General features: G+C 39.7%; 1 protein-coding gene across 1 annotated transcript in view; it reads left to right on the forward strand.

The window, feature by feature from the left end:
* The window catches only part of ntsr1 (neurotensin receptor 1 (high affinity)), a gene marked incomplete at both ends in the record, with an annotated part of 47,032 nt that extends 32,472 nt beyond the window's left edge, over positions 1–14,560 (forward strand). The window contains 2 exons of the mRNA XM_079226438.1: positions 6,669–6,753; positions 14,305–14,560. Of these exons, the coding sequence (XP_079082564.1) occupies positions 6,669–6,753; positions 14,305–14,560 (341 nt within the window). The remainder of the gene's footprint in view (positions 1–6,668; positions 6,754–14,304) is intronic.
* Between the last annotated feature and the right edge of the window lie 3,450 nt (positions 14,561–18,010).

Consider the following 18,010-nt stretch of genomic DNA (forward strand, 5'->3'; position numbering starts at 1 on the left):
CTTCATCAATTTGTTCTACACGCCGAGTCACTGTTCTGTGTGATAAACTCAATTTTTCAAATTTGTTTTTGCTCTCTGGACATAAGAGACCTGCTGTTTCTACCATACATTCTTTCAAAAACTCTCCTTCAGAGAAAGGCTTGCTGGCTTTTGCTAATTTGAATGCTAGCAAAAAACTTGGCTTGGTGCTTGATTCTTGTATAGCAGTTTGGCGGAGAATTTTTTTTTGCTGACTCTTTAAATTGGCTGCCAACCTCTTAGCAGTAGCCGCCCGTTCTGTCGTTGACTGTTGGCTAGCATAGTTAGCATGCTTGGCGGAAAAGTGGCGGCTAATATTGTATTCTTTGAATACTGCAATGGTTTCTTGGCAAATAAGACATACTGCCTCTGATCGTACTTCGGTGAAAAAATACTTAGCAGTCCGCTCATTAAAGACTCTGCACTCACTGTCGACTTGTCTTTTCTTGGGTCCACTCATTGTGACAGAAGGGATCAATGCAGGAGGATGGCAGGAGGCTGACAGACAGAACCCTATATGTCACGTGACATGAGCGCAGGGTGGAATGTGGTTAGTTATGTTAGTTATACTGAGGAAAAATACTCTGCATGCAGCTGTCAGTTCATTTTACAACTCTAAAACTGTTGTAGTACAAACCCTGTCTCCAGCGACAGAAAGTGATTCATATTACCGTAAGTCTTCTAAAGTTAACGCTTTACGACATAATTAAAAAGGATTCTGACCGCTAAGAAGTGGAGCTTTTCAGTGGTTTGCGGTACATTACGGTAATAAAAAAATAAAAAAGTGTCGCCCTTGTCTGTGGGATCAGTGGGGGAGGGGTGGAATTGACCAGCGCAGCACAGCAAGTGTTGTGTGTCGCTCTAGTTCAGCAGAACATGGCAGGCAGCAGAACAACTGCTGTAACGCCTCTCTGTTCCCGACTTGATTTTCCCAAAGCACGATGACCACAACAGACCAGCGTTGATGTTTCTTCATGCTTATTTATTGCACAGCGCTCTTTTAGGCTTTTCGTGTGTGTTCTTCTGCAGCAGAGCCGTGTGCGCAGCAGAAGGCATTACAGCATTACAGTGTGTGTGTTCTGCTGCAGCAGAACACACACACGTGCGCAATAAATAATCATGAAGAAACATCAACGCTGGTCTGTTGTGGTCATCGTGGTCATCGTGCTTCGGGAAACTGAACTTGGGAACGGAGAAGCGCTACAGCGGTCTTTACTATAATTTTTTTTTTTAATGTTATAATAATTATAGTACTCGGCGGGCCGGATTAAAATGCCCCGCCTCTGTTCTAGACAGTCAGTTACATTATATCCACATATATATATATATATATATATATATATATATATATATATATATATATATATATATATATATAAAAATAAAAGGGACTTTCTTTGATTCCCTCGTTGTTGTCTTCTTTTGTGCAGTCATAATCATTCTCGTCCAAGTGGATGATCAGGTCTGAAAACCGTCCGTCCTGGTGTTATGTTGAATACTGTCAATATAAATATAAACACCAAAGCACAAATAGAAACCACATCATGGTGTACTCACAATTACTTCTGTGTAGAGAAGAACTTCCTGATGCTCACCGTAAGCAGGTACCTAATAAAATCGCGACATTTTTTAATATTATTTCACTTGCAAACAGGTTTTACTATATGATGGTATCTATTGTTGTATTAAATAGAGCCAAATATACTTCAAGCTGCTTTTTAGTTAATGGTTAACCATTTATTGTATGCGCTTCCATGGTTCTGGATTTTCCCGTGCAGCCTCAGAGTCACTAGCGTGACTGGAGACGTGTCCAAAATCCATCCATGCCAAATAGGATTTTTAGTATGTGTGTGTTCACATGTACATGATTGACACACTTGATTTCTGATTTTGTTGATGGATACTTATCTCCCACGATTCAAACACTTGGACGAGTTCTGACAGCTGGAAAAAAACAACTAAGAACAACAACAACAAAAATCGCAATTTGATAGAACGTTGCACGTATTATTGTACCATTTCGTCTTAGCATTGATTTTCCTTTTTTAACTAACTGCTGAAACAATGTACTATAACAATAAGTGCATGCATATATACTAGTAAGTAGTATGGCTATGCTTTAGTTGTCTAATTGAACAGGAAGTTTCATAATCTCAGTTGCATAATCGGCCTAATTGATGCACCTGAGCAATCAGCTTGCACACCTGGTTTTAATTAGCGGTTTTCCTAATGAATATGATGTGAATACTGTTTCTGCTCAGCTGTGAGAGTCCCTACGAATGCACATCTCCGTATTACAGCTCTTGTTTAATCAACGGCACATGTGATAAACTCTCACAGAGCTCAGCGTGACATTTCTGGCATTTCATTATGGGCTTGTAATGAAATGTGTAGCGTCTTTCCATAATGGCCCTGCTGTCATTGTTGTGAACCATGTCTGCATATCACAATGATTGAATGGAAAGCTCAAATGGGTCAAAATGAGTGTGGTGGCCAGAAGCGTCCAGAGCCGTCTCTTATCCTCCCGGTCACAGCAGTCGATGCTGAAACCTATCCTAATGCACAAGGAGCTGTGTTGCACTTCGGCGTCAATCGGATTAGATTGATGTTGCCATGCAATTTCAATTATGGAAAGAGGATTCTGGAAATGATTTCTCATACTCTCACTGCGATTGCCATCTTTATCACACAGATGTAATGTAGAGACTGACTAATCCTCACTGTCATGTGCTCCACGTTCTGTACGCATCCGTTATGAAAGCTGACTGAGACATTGACGAGAAAGAGGCTCAGAAGCTGATTTTGAGGTAATTGGTTAAGGTTAGTGTATAGATTAGGCAAGTGGCGGTTAGGGTACCTATTCAGGAAATGAATGTACCTTAGTTAACGTGTGTGTGTGAGTGTGAGTGAGTGAGTGAGTACTGGTGCAACCATCCAGCAGTGGACCAGAAGACATTTGGAGGTCCACTGTTGATCACATTTTAATATAAAGGTGTAAAGCCTGTAAACTGTTGTGAATGTCCTTCCTAAATTTAAACTTTACATTGAAGTGAAATGAAGAAGACAAGGAAATGTAACACATTTACAAATCTATGAAAGTAACGATCTGACAGCAGACTCTTACTACATCTTTTAAAATAGTAAAACCCCAAAAAGTCCCCGAAGCATAGGACTTCAATCAAACATATATACATGAAAACATACAGAATGAAAGCCAATAAGCAAATTTCCCAAAATGTTCAATCAATCCTGTTCCTTTTTGCCCTGGAAATGGTTTCACTTCTGTTAATATAGTTGAACTCATTGGCCTTACTCAAATCCGTAAATGGACTTTTCAATTTCTTTTTAATTTCATTTGATTTTAAAATATCTATGTTCATTTTGGAACAACAAAGGTAAAACAGTTTCAGTCATCACCAGCGTTTATATGAATCCAGTGGCGTGCCATGGATTTTCTACCTGGGGTTCAGTGGATCAGCTGTTTAACAGCTGGGTGCGGCATCGCAGGGCTGGGAGGACAGCAGGTCCAAGTGTTATACAATGTCCACAGGGAAAGTCTGCAACTGCAGCTGCTTCTTCTTCTCCAAGTTTGAATCGCAGATCGCAACCAGAAGCTGAGGAACACGACAGACAGGAGCTGAGCAATGAGAAAATAAGCAAATAGGAAAAAATATTTATAATACATGTAGTGTATTTGTGAAAAACAATTCAATTATAAAATAGATATAACTTTTAATTATAAAAAAAAGAAAATATTACAAAATGTAATTATAAAATAGCTATAACTTTGTGATTCTGTTTAGGCCAGCAGAGAAGGCTTAGCTGGCTCTGACGGCCCGCCACTGTATGAATCATGGTACCACGTCATAAGAATAGAAAAAAAAGGGTGAGTTGATTCCCAAGGTTTCAGAATGACTGTCTTATAAATGGCTGAGTGAGTCCAGGTGTGTGTGTGTGGGTGTGTGTGAGTGTGAGCGTGTCTAAGGACCGACTGACAATGACAAATGGTGATGGGCAGAGCGCTGAGGACAGAGCTGCCACGCTGGAGTAGACTCTGGTCAAACAAGATGTCTGGCTGCCGCTGACTTATTGATGGACTGAATTTGTGTCACGCAAAGACACACACGCATTAATCGAACTGTCTCCGTCCTGGAGCATCTGGGTATTGAAGCATTCCTTTACTCTACCTATACATTGATGTTCTTAATGAGGTTACCTTGAGAGGTAACCTTTGACAATTCAGCTAACTGAATTGAAAAAAAACATCAGTCCGAGGCGATGGCGACGTCGTGGGCGAGAGAGTAGATCATATATGTTATATGAAATTGTATAAATATGCTATATGATTAATATAAATATATCACTTTAACATAAAACTATTATATTAATATTAACATTATACATATACTTATTAGATATTTTTTTTACAAATATATTGGTCGAGCCAAATACTTTACAGCAGGTCAAAGTGGCATTGAGGATCAATAAGTGCATCATCATAAACTAATCTTTATGTGGTGAAATCAATATAAGTATATCAATTCTCTAAGAGACTTTGTTTAAATGTTCCATGCTCTCTCTGTCTGGCGGACTGGTTCCATCCAAACTAGACTAAACATATCTCATGGTTTTAACGACATTGTAGATTCCCTTTGGATATTTCCTGGGTCGGGGTTTTAAGGCTCTGGCCAGGAAGCAGTTTATTTATTTAGAGCCTCTGTCTTCATTAAACTTGAGCCTGCGGCAGTGGAGATGACTGGCCAAGTTTGGTTGTTTGCTGAGTCTGCAACCTGAAAAAGTGTTTTTCCAAAGTCTCAGTGGCCGGTTGCACAAAACAACTTTAAGTTATGATCCACCTTAAAGTTTGAGTTAAGGTTTCCTTGAAATAAAATCAGCTGCACAGAACACACTTAAGGTTTCCTTAAGATGTTCAGTATTTCAGGTTTTCTCTTTGACTTGGGCTTACATTTAAGGAATCCCTTAAAGAGAAAAAGATCTTAAGGTGCCTCTGACTCCATCGTAACCATAGCATGGCCAAGTTTATGGCGACAATAGAAGAAAATTAACACATTTCGAGCAGAGAGTTTGGCGTCCGGGAGAACCCGATGCACGGTTATATGCAAAGCGATCTTTCCAGTCAGTTATAGGCAAAGTATTTCTACAGGTCAAAGTTTCTACTGAACACTGAGGAAGTTCCTGTCAATATGAAGATCAATGTATTTATATTAAATCAATGTCCAGTTAGTTTCCAATCCTGAAAATAAAATACCGCCTTGCCGACCAATTACAAGAGTATGGTACTGTAGATGAAAGAGAACCCAGAAAGAAATTCCAAATTAGAAATTATAGAAAATTATTATATATATATATATATATATATATATATATATATTGAAACAGGTTAATTTCCTCTCTGATGCTTGTTTTGTACTATTTTTGATGTGTTTAGATTGTTGTATATAATCAGGTTCTGTTTGAGTGATATAACATTCATATCTTCTTTACAGATTCAAAACTCAAATCAGAACACTGACAAGACACACCGGGCATTGAAGGTCACTATGCTCAGTGGCGGTAGGACCTCCATTAATCCTCTAAGAAACCATTTAGGAAAAATATAAAAAGGTTCAGATCATATCTCGTGTTTCCTTCAGTATTAATTGTCTCGGTCCAGAATCCGACGTCTCCAAAGAGTTTGAGTCCACGGTCTGATATCTGGCAACAATATCAAAGATCATACTGGAGATTGCTGTCAAACAGACAACAAAGGAGAAAGATTTCCACGATGCAGATAGATGATGACGACCATTAACATTCACCCGGCTTTAGTTTAGACTCGGGTTAAAGGGAGTCTAATGGCACACAGATCGTGGCGGATAACACTTTAGAACCCAGAGCAACCCAATTGATGTAATTTGTGTCAAAAATCACACGCCTTCTTCTTTGACTAACACGTCAGACAAATCTGAGCGCACATACGTGACTTATATAATTAGATTCAGTTTGAGGTTTTCTTCTGCTTTGAAGCAAACTGGTTATAGTTGGATGTCTGTACATCCATGGAGACATTGCTGACAGGAACTGCTAATTTTGCAAACTTTTAATGTTACCAATTTGCTGGTCGGGTCTTAGTTTTGTCTGATTTAGTAACATGGTTAAGGTGTTATTTTATTTAGTAGCATGTTAGAGGTTGAACTTGTACATATGAGTGTAAATGGCTGATGAATTGTAATTCTGTGTGGAAGGAGGAACTAGTTTTTCATTGTACGGAGTAAAAAAAAAAAAAATCTTGAATATTGAGTGTTTTCACACGTATACAATAATTACCCTGTTGATGTGCTGGAGCAATTCATCAACATTTGTCTCATGGTTCGCTGAGCACGATTGCACGGCGGCTCATTAATTCTTTGTATTTTCCATAAAACACTTAATAATAATAATAAGAATGTCCTTATTCTGTCCGTCCTTGCGTTCTCAGCACAAATCTACACTATAGTTTTTGTTCAAGCCGATTCTGAAACATTCACATAAAAAAATCTGCCGCGCACAATTTTGCAAATGTTCACTTTCTGTATGTTTCTATGTGTTTCGTTTTGCTCCGTATCTGCAGACCTACAGCCTTCCTCTGTCTCTCTCCCTGTTGTGTTCAGGAGCGGTGATCATTGCCTTCGTGGTCTGCTGGCTGCCCTATCACGTTCGCCGCCTCATGTTCTGCTACTTCTCCGACTTGCCCGAGTGAGTAACCGTTCCTTCTCCGCCTCTGACACGAGGGAACCCCCTTTATTCATGTATTTTGGGGGGGTTGCTCTGTGCAGAAACACCCAGATGCTGCAGCACACTGCACGCACACCCACACATCACGTGCATGCACATTACTTCCACATATGCAGAGACCGTAGAACGCGCACACGCTAATGGTGGCTGCAGCCGTCGTTCAGAGGGTCATCAGTTAAGAGCGTCTGACAAAGAGGAGCAGGACAGATACATCTTCCTAATTAGATTACCTTCATTAACTTTACCTCTCTCTCTCACTGATTGTCTCCCTTTCTTTTATTTTTTCCTTAAACGCTTAGTCCTTCCAAGCTACATATTGTTGTCCATAATTAAATCAAACACACACTGTTTCAGTAAATGAACGTTAGTTCTGGGAAAGTCTTGTATTTCTCTTCCTTATGAAGAATGAACAAACAGCATGTCCCTCTCTGTCATTGTGCCTTGTGGGCAGAAACATTGTGTGTTTAATCATATTTAGTCAAGCTGTACTAAACGTCTGGGCATTTTAGTTGTTTCTTCAGAAACATCTTGTCAGTCTGGTCTTGTCAGGACATCACCTGCTTTCTTTCTCACCAGCCCTGCTGTCGTCATTGTTCACTTTACATTTAGCAAGTAAGTTACAGGAAACTGAGCTTCTCCATTTAAACAAACTAAATCTTATTTGGAAAGGTTTTTATTGTATTAGACTACATTCTTGTCTTGTCCTTTTGCGTCAACAATATTGCATGTTGATATAGTCAACATGACATTGTTAAACACTAACGTTTCACTAAAATTGTTATTTGCTTTATCGCTGAGTAATATTCGCATCCTCGTGATAAAAACAACAGTTAAAAAAAAATGCACTGACGTGCAAATTGAGTTCTGGAAATTTACAAAAAAATTGGAAATAAGACATTGTTTGTTTGGCGCCGAACGTTTTTTCATTCTGTCTCGAAAGCCTCACAAGCATCGTGTCATGCATAATCCTATGCACGATAATAATACAAACAACCAAACTGTAATAAGATTCAAATGAATGACTTATTCATAAGGAAATGGTATGATTGCTGTTTCACATCATTAAGCAAGTTGCCATCCACTGATATTCAACCATGTGCTGCCGTTTGTCTTCAATATAAGCAGATTATGCTAATACTGCGTTGGTCTGTGTTTTCTGCCTTAAACCTGCAGTAGAGGCATTATTCAGAAGCAAGCACTGTTATTAGTGCACAGCGTCAGCCGTCTTTAAAATGGCATGAGTCAACTCTGCAGCCTTCTTCAGTTTAGCTACATGTCAGGAGGTAAACGGGGTTAATAACAGCCACAACAGCGCCGCTGCTAAAGTTTTCACCCTGTGCGTGAGTCATAATGTGCTCCTGGAGACGCAGACTGGAGCGGTTTTAAATACTTTGCCAGGTGTGTGTATGTCTGACTCTTAAGTTGAGATCAAAATTGAGGCCGAGTTTGAAGATGGGCTTGATGCGAGCATGTCGGCATGGGGCATTTTAGTCAAGGCTGGTGTGAACCGATCAGAAGAGGGTCTCTAGTTTTAGAAGAAGAAAACTAAAATCTGCCCGATAAGAAGCAGCAGGAAAATCCAGATTATTGGTTGTTTGCCTGTTTGAGATATCCTTAGTTATAAAGTCAGTTTGACAATCTTGGAGACTGAAGACAGGCAGAGACGGCGAAGGACTGGACAGTGACATATTAACAATTAAATGTGTGTGTGTGTGTGTGTGTGTGTGTGTGTGTGTGTGTGTATGTAGACTGACAACCAATATCATATACTAATATGAAATTATTACTAGGAGCCTTTTCTTTTCCATTGGAAGTTTGCTGTCCTCGAGCTGAGAATCACCTGTTGAGACATTGACACACACACAGCTCCCCTTTCTTCAATCAGTTGTGCAATGTGCAAATATCAGAGTGGGGGGGCTCAGGGCACGTTGACTTTGGCTGATTTCCTGCCATAAAGCACCTGGTGCAGATGAATGTGGATTGGGAGTAAAGGAGGCATCGCTTAGTGTGGAAGTAGTCCCGACCAGTGAACATATTTGTCTTTTCTTTCCTGGTAATAGCAGTGCTGATATAAATCGGTCCTTAGTGGAGCTGCCACAAGAGGAAATTGACTTGTGTGCAGGAAGCACAACATCAGAATGTAAAAATGAGGCCCTTGTCCCATGTTCTGTGTCATTATAATGAAAAATGCAGGATTTCCTATCAAAATAAAAAAATGTACCAGAGCAAAGACTAGTCATCATATGTCATCTACCATGAGCAGAGCCAACATAGTTACCTCACCATATGTAATGAAGAGGTCAACTACCTCTGTTGGCCTGTTCAATCCTCTTTACTGGGGTCCCTATATGCAGACAGACACGCACACCATTGCCTCTCCGCACACTTCAGAGACCTTTGTCCACTGCGAGAGCAAAACAGATCGATACACCCGATTCCAGTTTGTGTGAGGACAATAATGTGTTGTGACTTATAACCTTTCATTTCCCCTTCAGTGTGCGTTGTTCCCGTGTTTTAAGTTGTTCTATTTCATCATCTTGTTTCTGTGCGACAGTATCCATTCATCCTTGCACATAAATAAAAACAGCCCAGTATGATCTCATGAGAGCCCTTTTGTTTGCTCTGGTGCTGCAGCAAATCTGCAGCAATGCAGCACCATAATATATACCTTATTTCATGTTTACTGGATATCATTTCATTTGTTGTGTTGCGCACTTGGACACAGGAGATCCAGGCATGCATGGTTTTTTTACGAATTGCTTTACTCAACAGCACTGAAGTATATATATATATATATAAGTACAGAAACACTCTGATCAGTCACGCACTGCATACTGCAGGCTACTTTAGTCCACTACTGAATCAAACGTTGTCGTATACATATATACACATATCAGCTTATATTATCGATCTAATAACTTCATTCACAATGGCGACATTCTACACATTCAACTGTCATTCTCACAGGCTACAGGTGGTTACTACGGTGTTTCCCGGTCGCCAGCTAGCTAGCTAAGTGATTCATTATATCCCGACACGTCATGACATTCAACTTCCAAACTAACGTACATTCATATTTGGCTTCCTAACGGTTATGCCCATGTCTCACTCCTTTTATATCATTTCATCACTTTCACCCACCTGGAAGTACAGAAACACACTCTGCATGCTGCATACTCGCGGCAGCTGCTGCCTCTAAAGTAGCAGAGCTACCATCTCTCACGGTTTCGCCGTGTGACACACGCTTTTGCATGTTTTCACACCCACTCAGCCACACAACCAATTTCTCACGGCAAAAAAAACTCAGATTTTGGGCCGAGGCGCATTCGTTCCTTTTCAAACTCCCCGACGATAGATGGCGCTAAGGAGCGCATCTGTAAACCTATTCGCTGCATAGACATCCTATTTGCCCCAAGGTGGGGGCGGACTGGCCATAGGGGACACCGGGGAAATCCCCGGTAGGCCGACGGCGTTTGACCGGCCCACCTCCGTCATCAAGCGGCCCTGCCTCTGAGATATACTCTATGGCTCAGAGAAAATGTTAAATTTACTGTAATACATAATGTTGATGATCACTGACTGACACTTATAGTAGTCCTCGCGTCCCTACTCACACTCATGGTTTCCACACCCAGCATGCAACACTACTGATCTGGATTCACATTCATGGTTTGGATGTTGCTTGCAGGTTTTCAGGATATTCTGCCATTAATTTCATCCAGACCACCGGCACTCCAGCAGAGTTGAAACGTACATTTTAGTTTCATTTTCGGAGAAACGTTATCACGTAGCCTCTTGACATGTGTCAACACTAAGAGGCTCAGACGCACAGACGGATGTATCCGGGCATTCTTCAAAATAAAACATCTTTTTCCATTATTATTATTTTTTTCATTCTTTCTGTGCGGCCCGGTACTAAGGGGATCTTGCGTCACTCGCTCGCAGACGAAGCCACTTTTGAGTGTGATTCCACAGCATGGCACCAACACGTAAACCTTTAAAGGACTTTACTGATATTGTTTTTATTACCATGTGACTATAATGCACCTGGGCTGGCAGTTAGTTTAGGTTCTGTTACTTTACTTATTGTTTTGTTATGCACCTTCAACACCCCTACACACACACACACACACACACACACACACACACACACACACACACACACACACACACACACACACACACACACACAGCATACAACACTACTGATACCACTGATGTTCACACCCCATCATCTATTCTGTTCTACAGTAAAGTTCATACTAATTCTACTCTCTGATTCCAGTTTCTTTATTGTGTGGTCTTGCTCTGCTGACATTTATTCCTTAAGGCTCTGTAGTTATACGTATTATCTGATTCTCCAGCTCTGAAGTAGTGACAACTGCCCCGGCACCTGAAGTGCCTCTATGAGGTGCCGGTGCCACAATTTGAACTTGCTCCTACTGAAATCAAGAGCCAATTTTCCGTGTGGTGCGTGCTGTTCATGTCTTGAACACTACGGCCCAGTGGAGTGAAGGACAGCTAATAATTCCCTATAGCAACCTACAGCACCAGTGTTTGATGATTTTTCTCTTTTTTTAGTCCTTTTTTTAACTGCTGTAAGATTGGTCTCTTTGTGTTGTACAAATAAAATGAACCAACACCCTGGAGACGGTCAACTATTTAGTGATTATCAGGTGTTTAGACCATATTGCTTTTCTCCAATTACCAACAACTCCCCAAGTGTCCGATATCCTTAATCTCGTGTCATCTATGACAAAATCATGTTTTCTCAGAATCATACCACATTAACTCACTGTCAAACAATGTTTTAAACAGAGAGAGGAATAGAGCTGGAACAATGGTTTTCATAACTGCAGAAAAAGTCCCTGCACAAAATGTTCTTTTTTTAGTAGGTGAGAATAATATGGATGTCTTGGCTTTTTATTTTTTTGGCATCACTTCAGACCTGAATTAAATGAATTTAAAACAGTAGGACAATTCAGTTTATAATTTTTTCTAAAAAGAAGTACTTTATTTTAAGAGACATCTTTCAAATCGTCCAGCCCTTACGTTATTTGAAATAAGAAAAGAAAATGTATTGATTATTAGAGTATGTATTATCTTTAATTCATCCAGTTCAATTTGAAATCTGACAATAAATAATGTTTATATATTATTCAACAGAACTTTCTTCATTTATTTGACATTCAGTTGTTGACCACATACAGACGTTAATATAACCGTGAAGCTACTTCTATATATATGGCACTATAGCTCAAGTTGGACATTAATGTGATGTTCCGGTCATTTGCATGAAGGAATCCTCTCTAACTGGACCTCGCCACATTTTAAATGGATACCCCTGTTGCACACCAACACGCACAGGCAGCAGCAAGGGTCGTTGTGGTCTGGAATTGAATTATTTTCATTTTATGATGATTGGATTTTCTTGCAAAAACATTCCCGGCTCAAACCCCAGAAGCTCGACGCTGACCATGCCACTGATCTCAAACTGTATGTAATGCATTCCAATTCCTTAATGGACTGAAATTGAAATAAATATGCTCCCTTCTTACTCTTCAGTATATCTTCATCTAATTCAGGCATAGAACATGTTTATTCTTCCTTTCATCTTACTGAAGCTTTGATAGAATGAACAAAGCCCACACACACAACTTCCTGGATGCTTTCAGAATAGGTTTTATTGGTTAAAAACAAACACACTGTACAGGTACATTATTTACAGTGAAACCATGGATGTGTTAAGATTGTCCCCATCCCTATTTACGGGGATCTTCCACATCTATGGAGCAAAAGCACGGACGTTTCCTTTAAGCCCACCTTCCAACCGCTCAGCCTCGCTTGCACGTAGGATCCGCAACATTTAGGGTTTGTTTACGAGGCAGTGGCCCTGTGTACATTTTCGTGTGTGTTATGTGCTAACATTGCATTGTATATATTGTTGAATAACCATAACAACAATAACCACAACTAATTATATTCAGGCTTAAAACCATGGCTGTATTAATCATCCAGCATAATGTAACAAAAATAGGTTTTTAGATTAGTAATGCTGTTCATGCCAAATTCCTTACGTTTATATGCAATTCAAAAAATATTAACAGACAATTTTTATTTTGCTTCTTTTAGGTGGCAGGGGGGAAATTGCTTATTGTCAACATTTGTTGTATTATGTTTTCAAAATGAGTTGGAGAACAATTACATACAAGATATGATGTTGGATCTATAGAATAACTGTTATTTATGTAAATGAATGTACAGATCTTTAGGCATTATATTATCTTATATGTCTTGAAAAAAGATAATTGGTTTGGAGCTGGGGGTAATGCTGTCTTCACAGCTTACCGCTTCAGTTTGAAACGAAGTGTTCACACCAAACGCCACAAAGACAAATCGCGCCGCCACAAAGGGGGCGTGGCTTATCGCCGCCGGGTCTCTCCGTGAAAAAGAGCTGTCTTTTCCGGTATCGACTATGGGATAAATAACCACTAGTTCTGCTTTATACTTGTTGTGGAAGTCCCAAACATGTCAGAACATGAAACGCCCTCGTGTTTGGGGTCATAACATCATCCGTAGCCGCACACAGCTTGGTGAATTTCACCGACTCCTCCAGGAACTGCGCCTGGCTTATCTCTGTAAAACGGATACCGATTATGCCACCCACCATGGAAATAACCACTAGTTCTGCTTTATACTTGTTGTATAACTCCACATACGCAAGACGGCGGAGCTTCTCAACGCTGATTCTCAACGCTGATTGGCTGACGCAACTATGACTCACGCGACTTTGTCGCCGGAGTTGGGATATTTCAACTGCCGCGACTTCGCCCCGCGTCCTTCGCTCAGTTCGCGCCGCCTCAAACGCGTCAGTCACGTCGCCCGGCGGAAATGTCGCGCCGTCGCGTCTGTACATTGACTTGCATGTAATCTGGTCGCGTGACAAAATCGGGTCGCGTCCGGTGTGAACACAGCATAACCCTTGGTGTTTACAAGGTCCGCCCCTGAATCCACAGTACAAGTGATTATTTACTGCCGTAGTAATGGGTATAAGCCGCTGACTTCGATCTTTTTAGTTCACGTTCCAAGCTGAGCCCTAAAGTCCTGCTTCTGAGAGGCTGATTGACAGCATGACAGTTCTATCTATATATATATATATATATATAGATATATATATATATATATATATATATAGATATATATATATATCTATATATATATATATATATATATAGATATATATATATATATATATATATATATATATATATATATATATATATATATGTATATATATATATATATATATATATATATATATATATATATATATACTGTATACAGCCATTATTTAGGCTGCATACAAGCTTTAATACTGTATATATTGTTTTTTCACGCAAGAAGGAGGCTGAAAGATATGTCTAATGTCTATTTTATGTGATATTTTTAATACATCTATTTAACACATCAATATGTCATAACAATGGCTCCCTGTCTCCTGTTTTCCCACAGTGACCTGTACGACTTTTACCACTATTTCTACATGCTGACCAACGTCCTGTTTTACGTCAGCTCCGCCATCAACCCAATCCTCTACAACCTGGTGTCGGCCAACTACCGCCAGATCTTCTTCTCTACGCTGCGCTACTTCTGCTTGCCGTGCCGCCGTGCACCCAGGAGGCACCCCCACCCCTTTACCCGCCACTCCATCAGTATCTCCAGCAACCACACCCTCTCCTCCAACATCATCAAGGAGACTGCGTACTGATTGGGCTGCAACGGAATACGCGTTCTCATGCCATGAACCCGTCTGTGTTTTTATTGTACCAATGATTCTCACTTGCTTGTTGCTGTACAGGTCACATGACTCATTGTTCTCAAGAATCAACTTAAAAACCTCTTGAAAGGACTTTCTCTATAACAATGGCCTCTGGCAATACTTTCACCACTACTAAAGTTCTGATGCAACCCTCCTTTGTGCAACTTTGGGTGAGCATCTGTGGATAAACTTAGCTTTGATGTTGGGGGGGTCAAAGAGTTGGTATTTCTCTTTCTTGGATCTAAGTTGCATTGACAGCTGTGTAGGACGAATCCCTCGCGTCATTACCGCTTACCTCACTTGCCTCTCTTGGTGAGTTCAGATAGCTGGTTCTTAAACTCTGAAATATGAATGTACATGAAATTTGTAAATAGTGCATACAAGTTATATGATTATTTCTGGTTAGTTTAAGTGTGCAGACAGAGGCGTATGGATGTTGCAATACTAGACATTTACTAATCAATACCGTTACCCTTGAAATCCTACCATTTTCAATTTCCAATTTGATACCATGGATAAAAAAAGACAATGAACACTTCAAACTACTTTTGCCCAAACATATCATGACAACGTTATAATTGACCTTTAATCAAAACTCATTTTAACTGAATATATCTTGAATGAATGATAAAGAAGCTCAATCCAACCTCTGTTAAAATTCACTGCAGGCCCATCTGCAAACAGCAAACTTGAACTAGCTTTCCTTCGATTTCAACATCTTCTTGTTGTTCACATTGTAGCCAATTGACTGGAGGCTGAAAGTCCAGAGTGAGTTTAATGTCTCCCTTTGGATTTTAGACTCTGCTGACCTGAAACGGTATGTTGAGCAGAGCCAGGAGCACCAACAGATACAGAGAGCCCAATCCATCGCCTCCCCACCAGCTGCTGCTGCTGGAGCAATCGGAGGCAGGGAGAGATCTGGGCGCTCCAACTTTTCCTTTAGGAACAACACCAAGATGTGAAACAATCTGGACACTCCCTCAGTTTAGGCACACAAGAAGTGCTACGGAGGATTGGAGGAATCCAATTGCCATCTTTTATCCATTATTTAGCAATAGCATTTTGAAATGCCAAGAGAATGGAGCTTGCAAAGTTACAACAGTTGTTAGGGTCCAAAAAATAACAGAAAGGTTTTAGGGCTGGGGTTTCATTAATTTTCCAACAATAATTTCAGTTCAATAACTATACTTTACACCTTAGCATTTTTAGTCAACCATCTTCATCTCCACTAATTTCCTCAGAATGCTGAAAACATAAGCAATGGAAATAAAACATTGTTGCTGAATGTAATCAGTGGTTTGCCGATATGTTCAATATCGACATCCAACATCCTGACTGGCGATGCAGTGACTATATACACAAAATGACACTGAGAACAGGAAACATGCTTGTTGTCAACTAATTTCCTATCCAGGTAAAACAAATGTTCATTCAGGACCAAGAGTGAGAGGGGTCATTCTAATCATATTAGTTGAAGGTTTTCCTTCGCGACCTGTGGCTTGTTGCTTGTGTTGTCAGTATTCTCAGTGTGAGGGGATGCTTGTGTGTTCCCCAAAGAGTTCATGTAACTTAGAATGTATGATACTTGTTTATGTGCTTTTGAACAAATCACAGATTCTATGATATGTTAGTTTTTTTCTTTTATAAACACATAGGATCATTGAATCATCAGCACTTGAGGTTATTTTTAGTCTCTGAGAGAATCCAGCATGGTACTTAATCTTAAGAGAAGCATATAAACACTGATTTAAGTGTATTACAATTGGAAATGAATGGATTTCATTCTAAGAGGCTGTAGTAATGATCAGGGTCACAGCAGCTGAGTTATTCAATGTTTGCAGGTTGCACTGCCTATGTTACTGAAGTATACCTTTTATTGTTGCTGAACTATACCTTTGATGTTTGCCAGGTTCAAAACCAAATGAGGTGATGCACAAAGTCGCAAGTCTTGTCATCATAAACGCTCTAGCAGCTCTGTGAGGCTGTAGTTGGAAACTGAGGTACTTTGAGCTCTGAATGCTAATGTCAGCATAGTGACATACTAGCATGTTGATGCAGAGCAGGTCAAGTTTAACATTGCCACCACCGTAGCTTAATAATACTAAGCATTTGCTAATTCGTACTAAACGCAAAGTACAGCTGAGTCTGATGTAGAAAAAAATTGCAAGTCATAAACCAAAGTATTGGGCAAATGAAAAAAAGTCAGAGGATCACCAACTGATTGTCATTTCTCTTTAGGGGTATACAAATCTACCCAATACCTGTTGACACATTTCAACAACAAAAACAAATTTAAACTCTATGCTAGAGCTACAGGACAAGTGAGGGACCACCAAATACATCATCTGGAAACCAAGAATATCTGTCCAAAAGTTCATGGCAGTCCATCCAACAGATGCCTGCATTGCCATCCATAGTGCATAGAGTGGCTGAAAATGCAAACAAAAATATTAATACAAGACAAAACATTATCAACACTCACTGCACATCTCAGCATTAAATTGACAAAAACATAAATAAAGGCTCAACCTCTGTGTACTATTTGCATCACGCCATGGCTGGTCGTTTTAATATAATGTGCCCTCTTGTTGTAGGTGACAGTTACAGTATTAGCTTTGTATCAGTTGATATGACTGTGTTCCTGTGCGGTATCTGTCTTGTTGAAACTACGGAGGCTTTAGCCACTTTACTGTATAAACGTTCCATCACATTCCCTGACTCAAAGATCCACCAGACATACTGAATGAAATATATGAAAAACATACTGTATATCCCTTTAATTTTGCAAACCATACACATGCAGTAAGAAACCTGCTGAACGTGTTTTGGCCAAGTGTTCATTGTATTTAAATCAAATAAATTGTTTGCTTATCTTAACTGATGATTCCAATCAGCCAACTGTATATGACACATTTCTCTGCCAATGTTATTTAATTTCATATTAAAAACAAATAATAAATGAATGGAGATATATAATATGCTGATGTACTGACCTTGCTGTTATGCCTCTCCTCTTCCAAACATCATGGCAATGCAGCTCTCGGCTTGGAAAAATAAATATTGCTCACAAAGCACATGTTCTAAAGATCTAGAATGATGCTGCCCTAATAATAACAAAAATAAAGCCATGAGTCTAAAGATGTTAACTGAGGAATGATATGGGACATTACCAAGTTTTCCTCTGTGATCAAACCCCTTAACAGAGAGTGCAGGAAATATCCATATCTGTGGCACAGCAGGCCTGGCCAACAAAACCACAGAGAAAAACATATTATGGATAGTTTTTCTTGTTGCTCATATGTTTTTATATGATATTACAACTATAACACTTGTTATTGCCTGCACATTACTGCTGTTGATAGTCATTTGCTGACTATCTATTTCAAAAGCTATATGAGT

Source organism: Taurulus bubalis (genome assembly GCF_910589615.1).
Source record: "Taurulus bubalis genome assembly, chromosome: 11".
NCBI lineage: Eukaryota > Metazoa > Chordata > Actinopteri > Perciformes > Cottidae > Taurulus > Taurulus bubalis.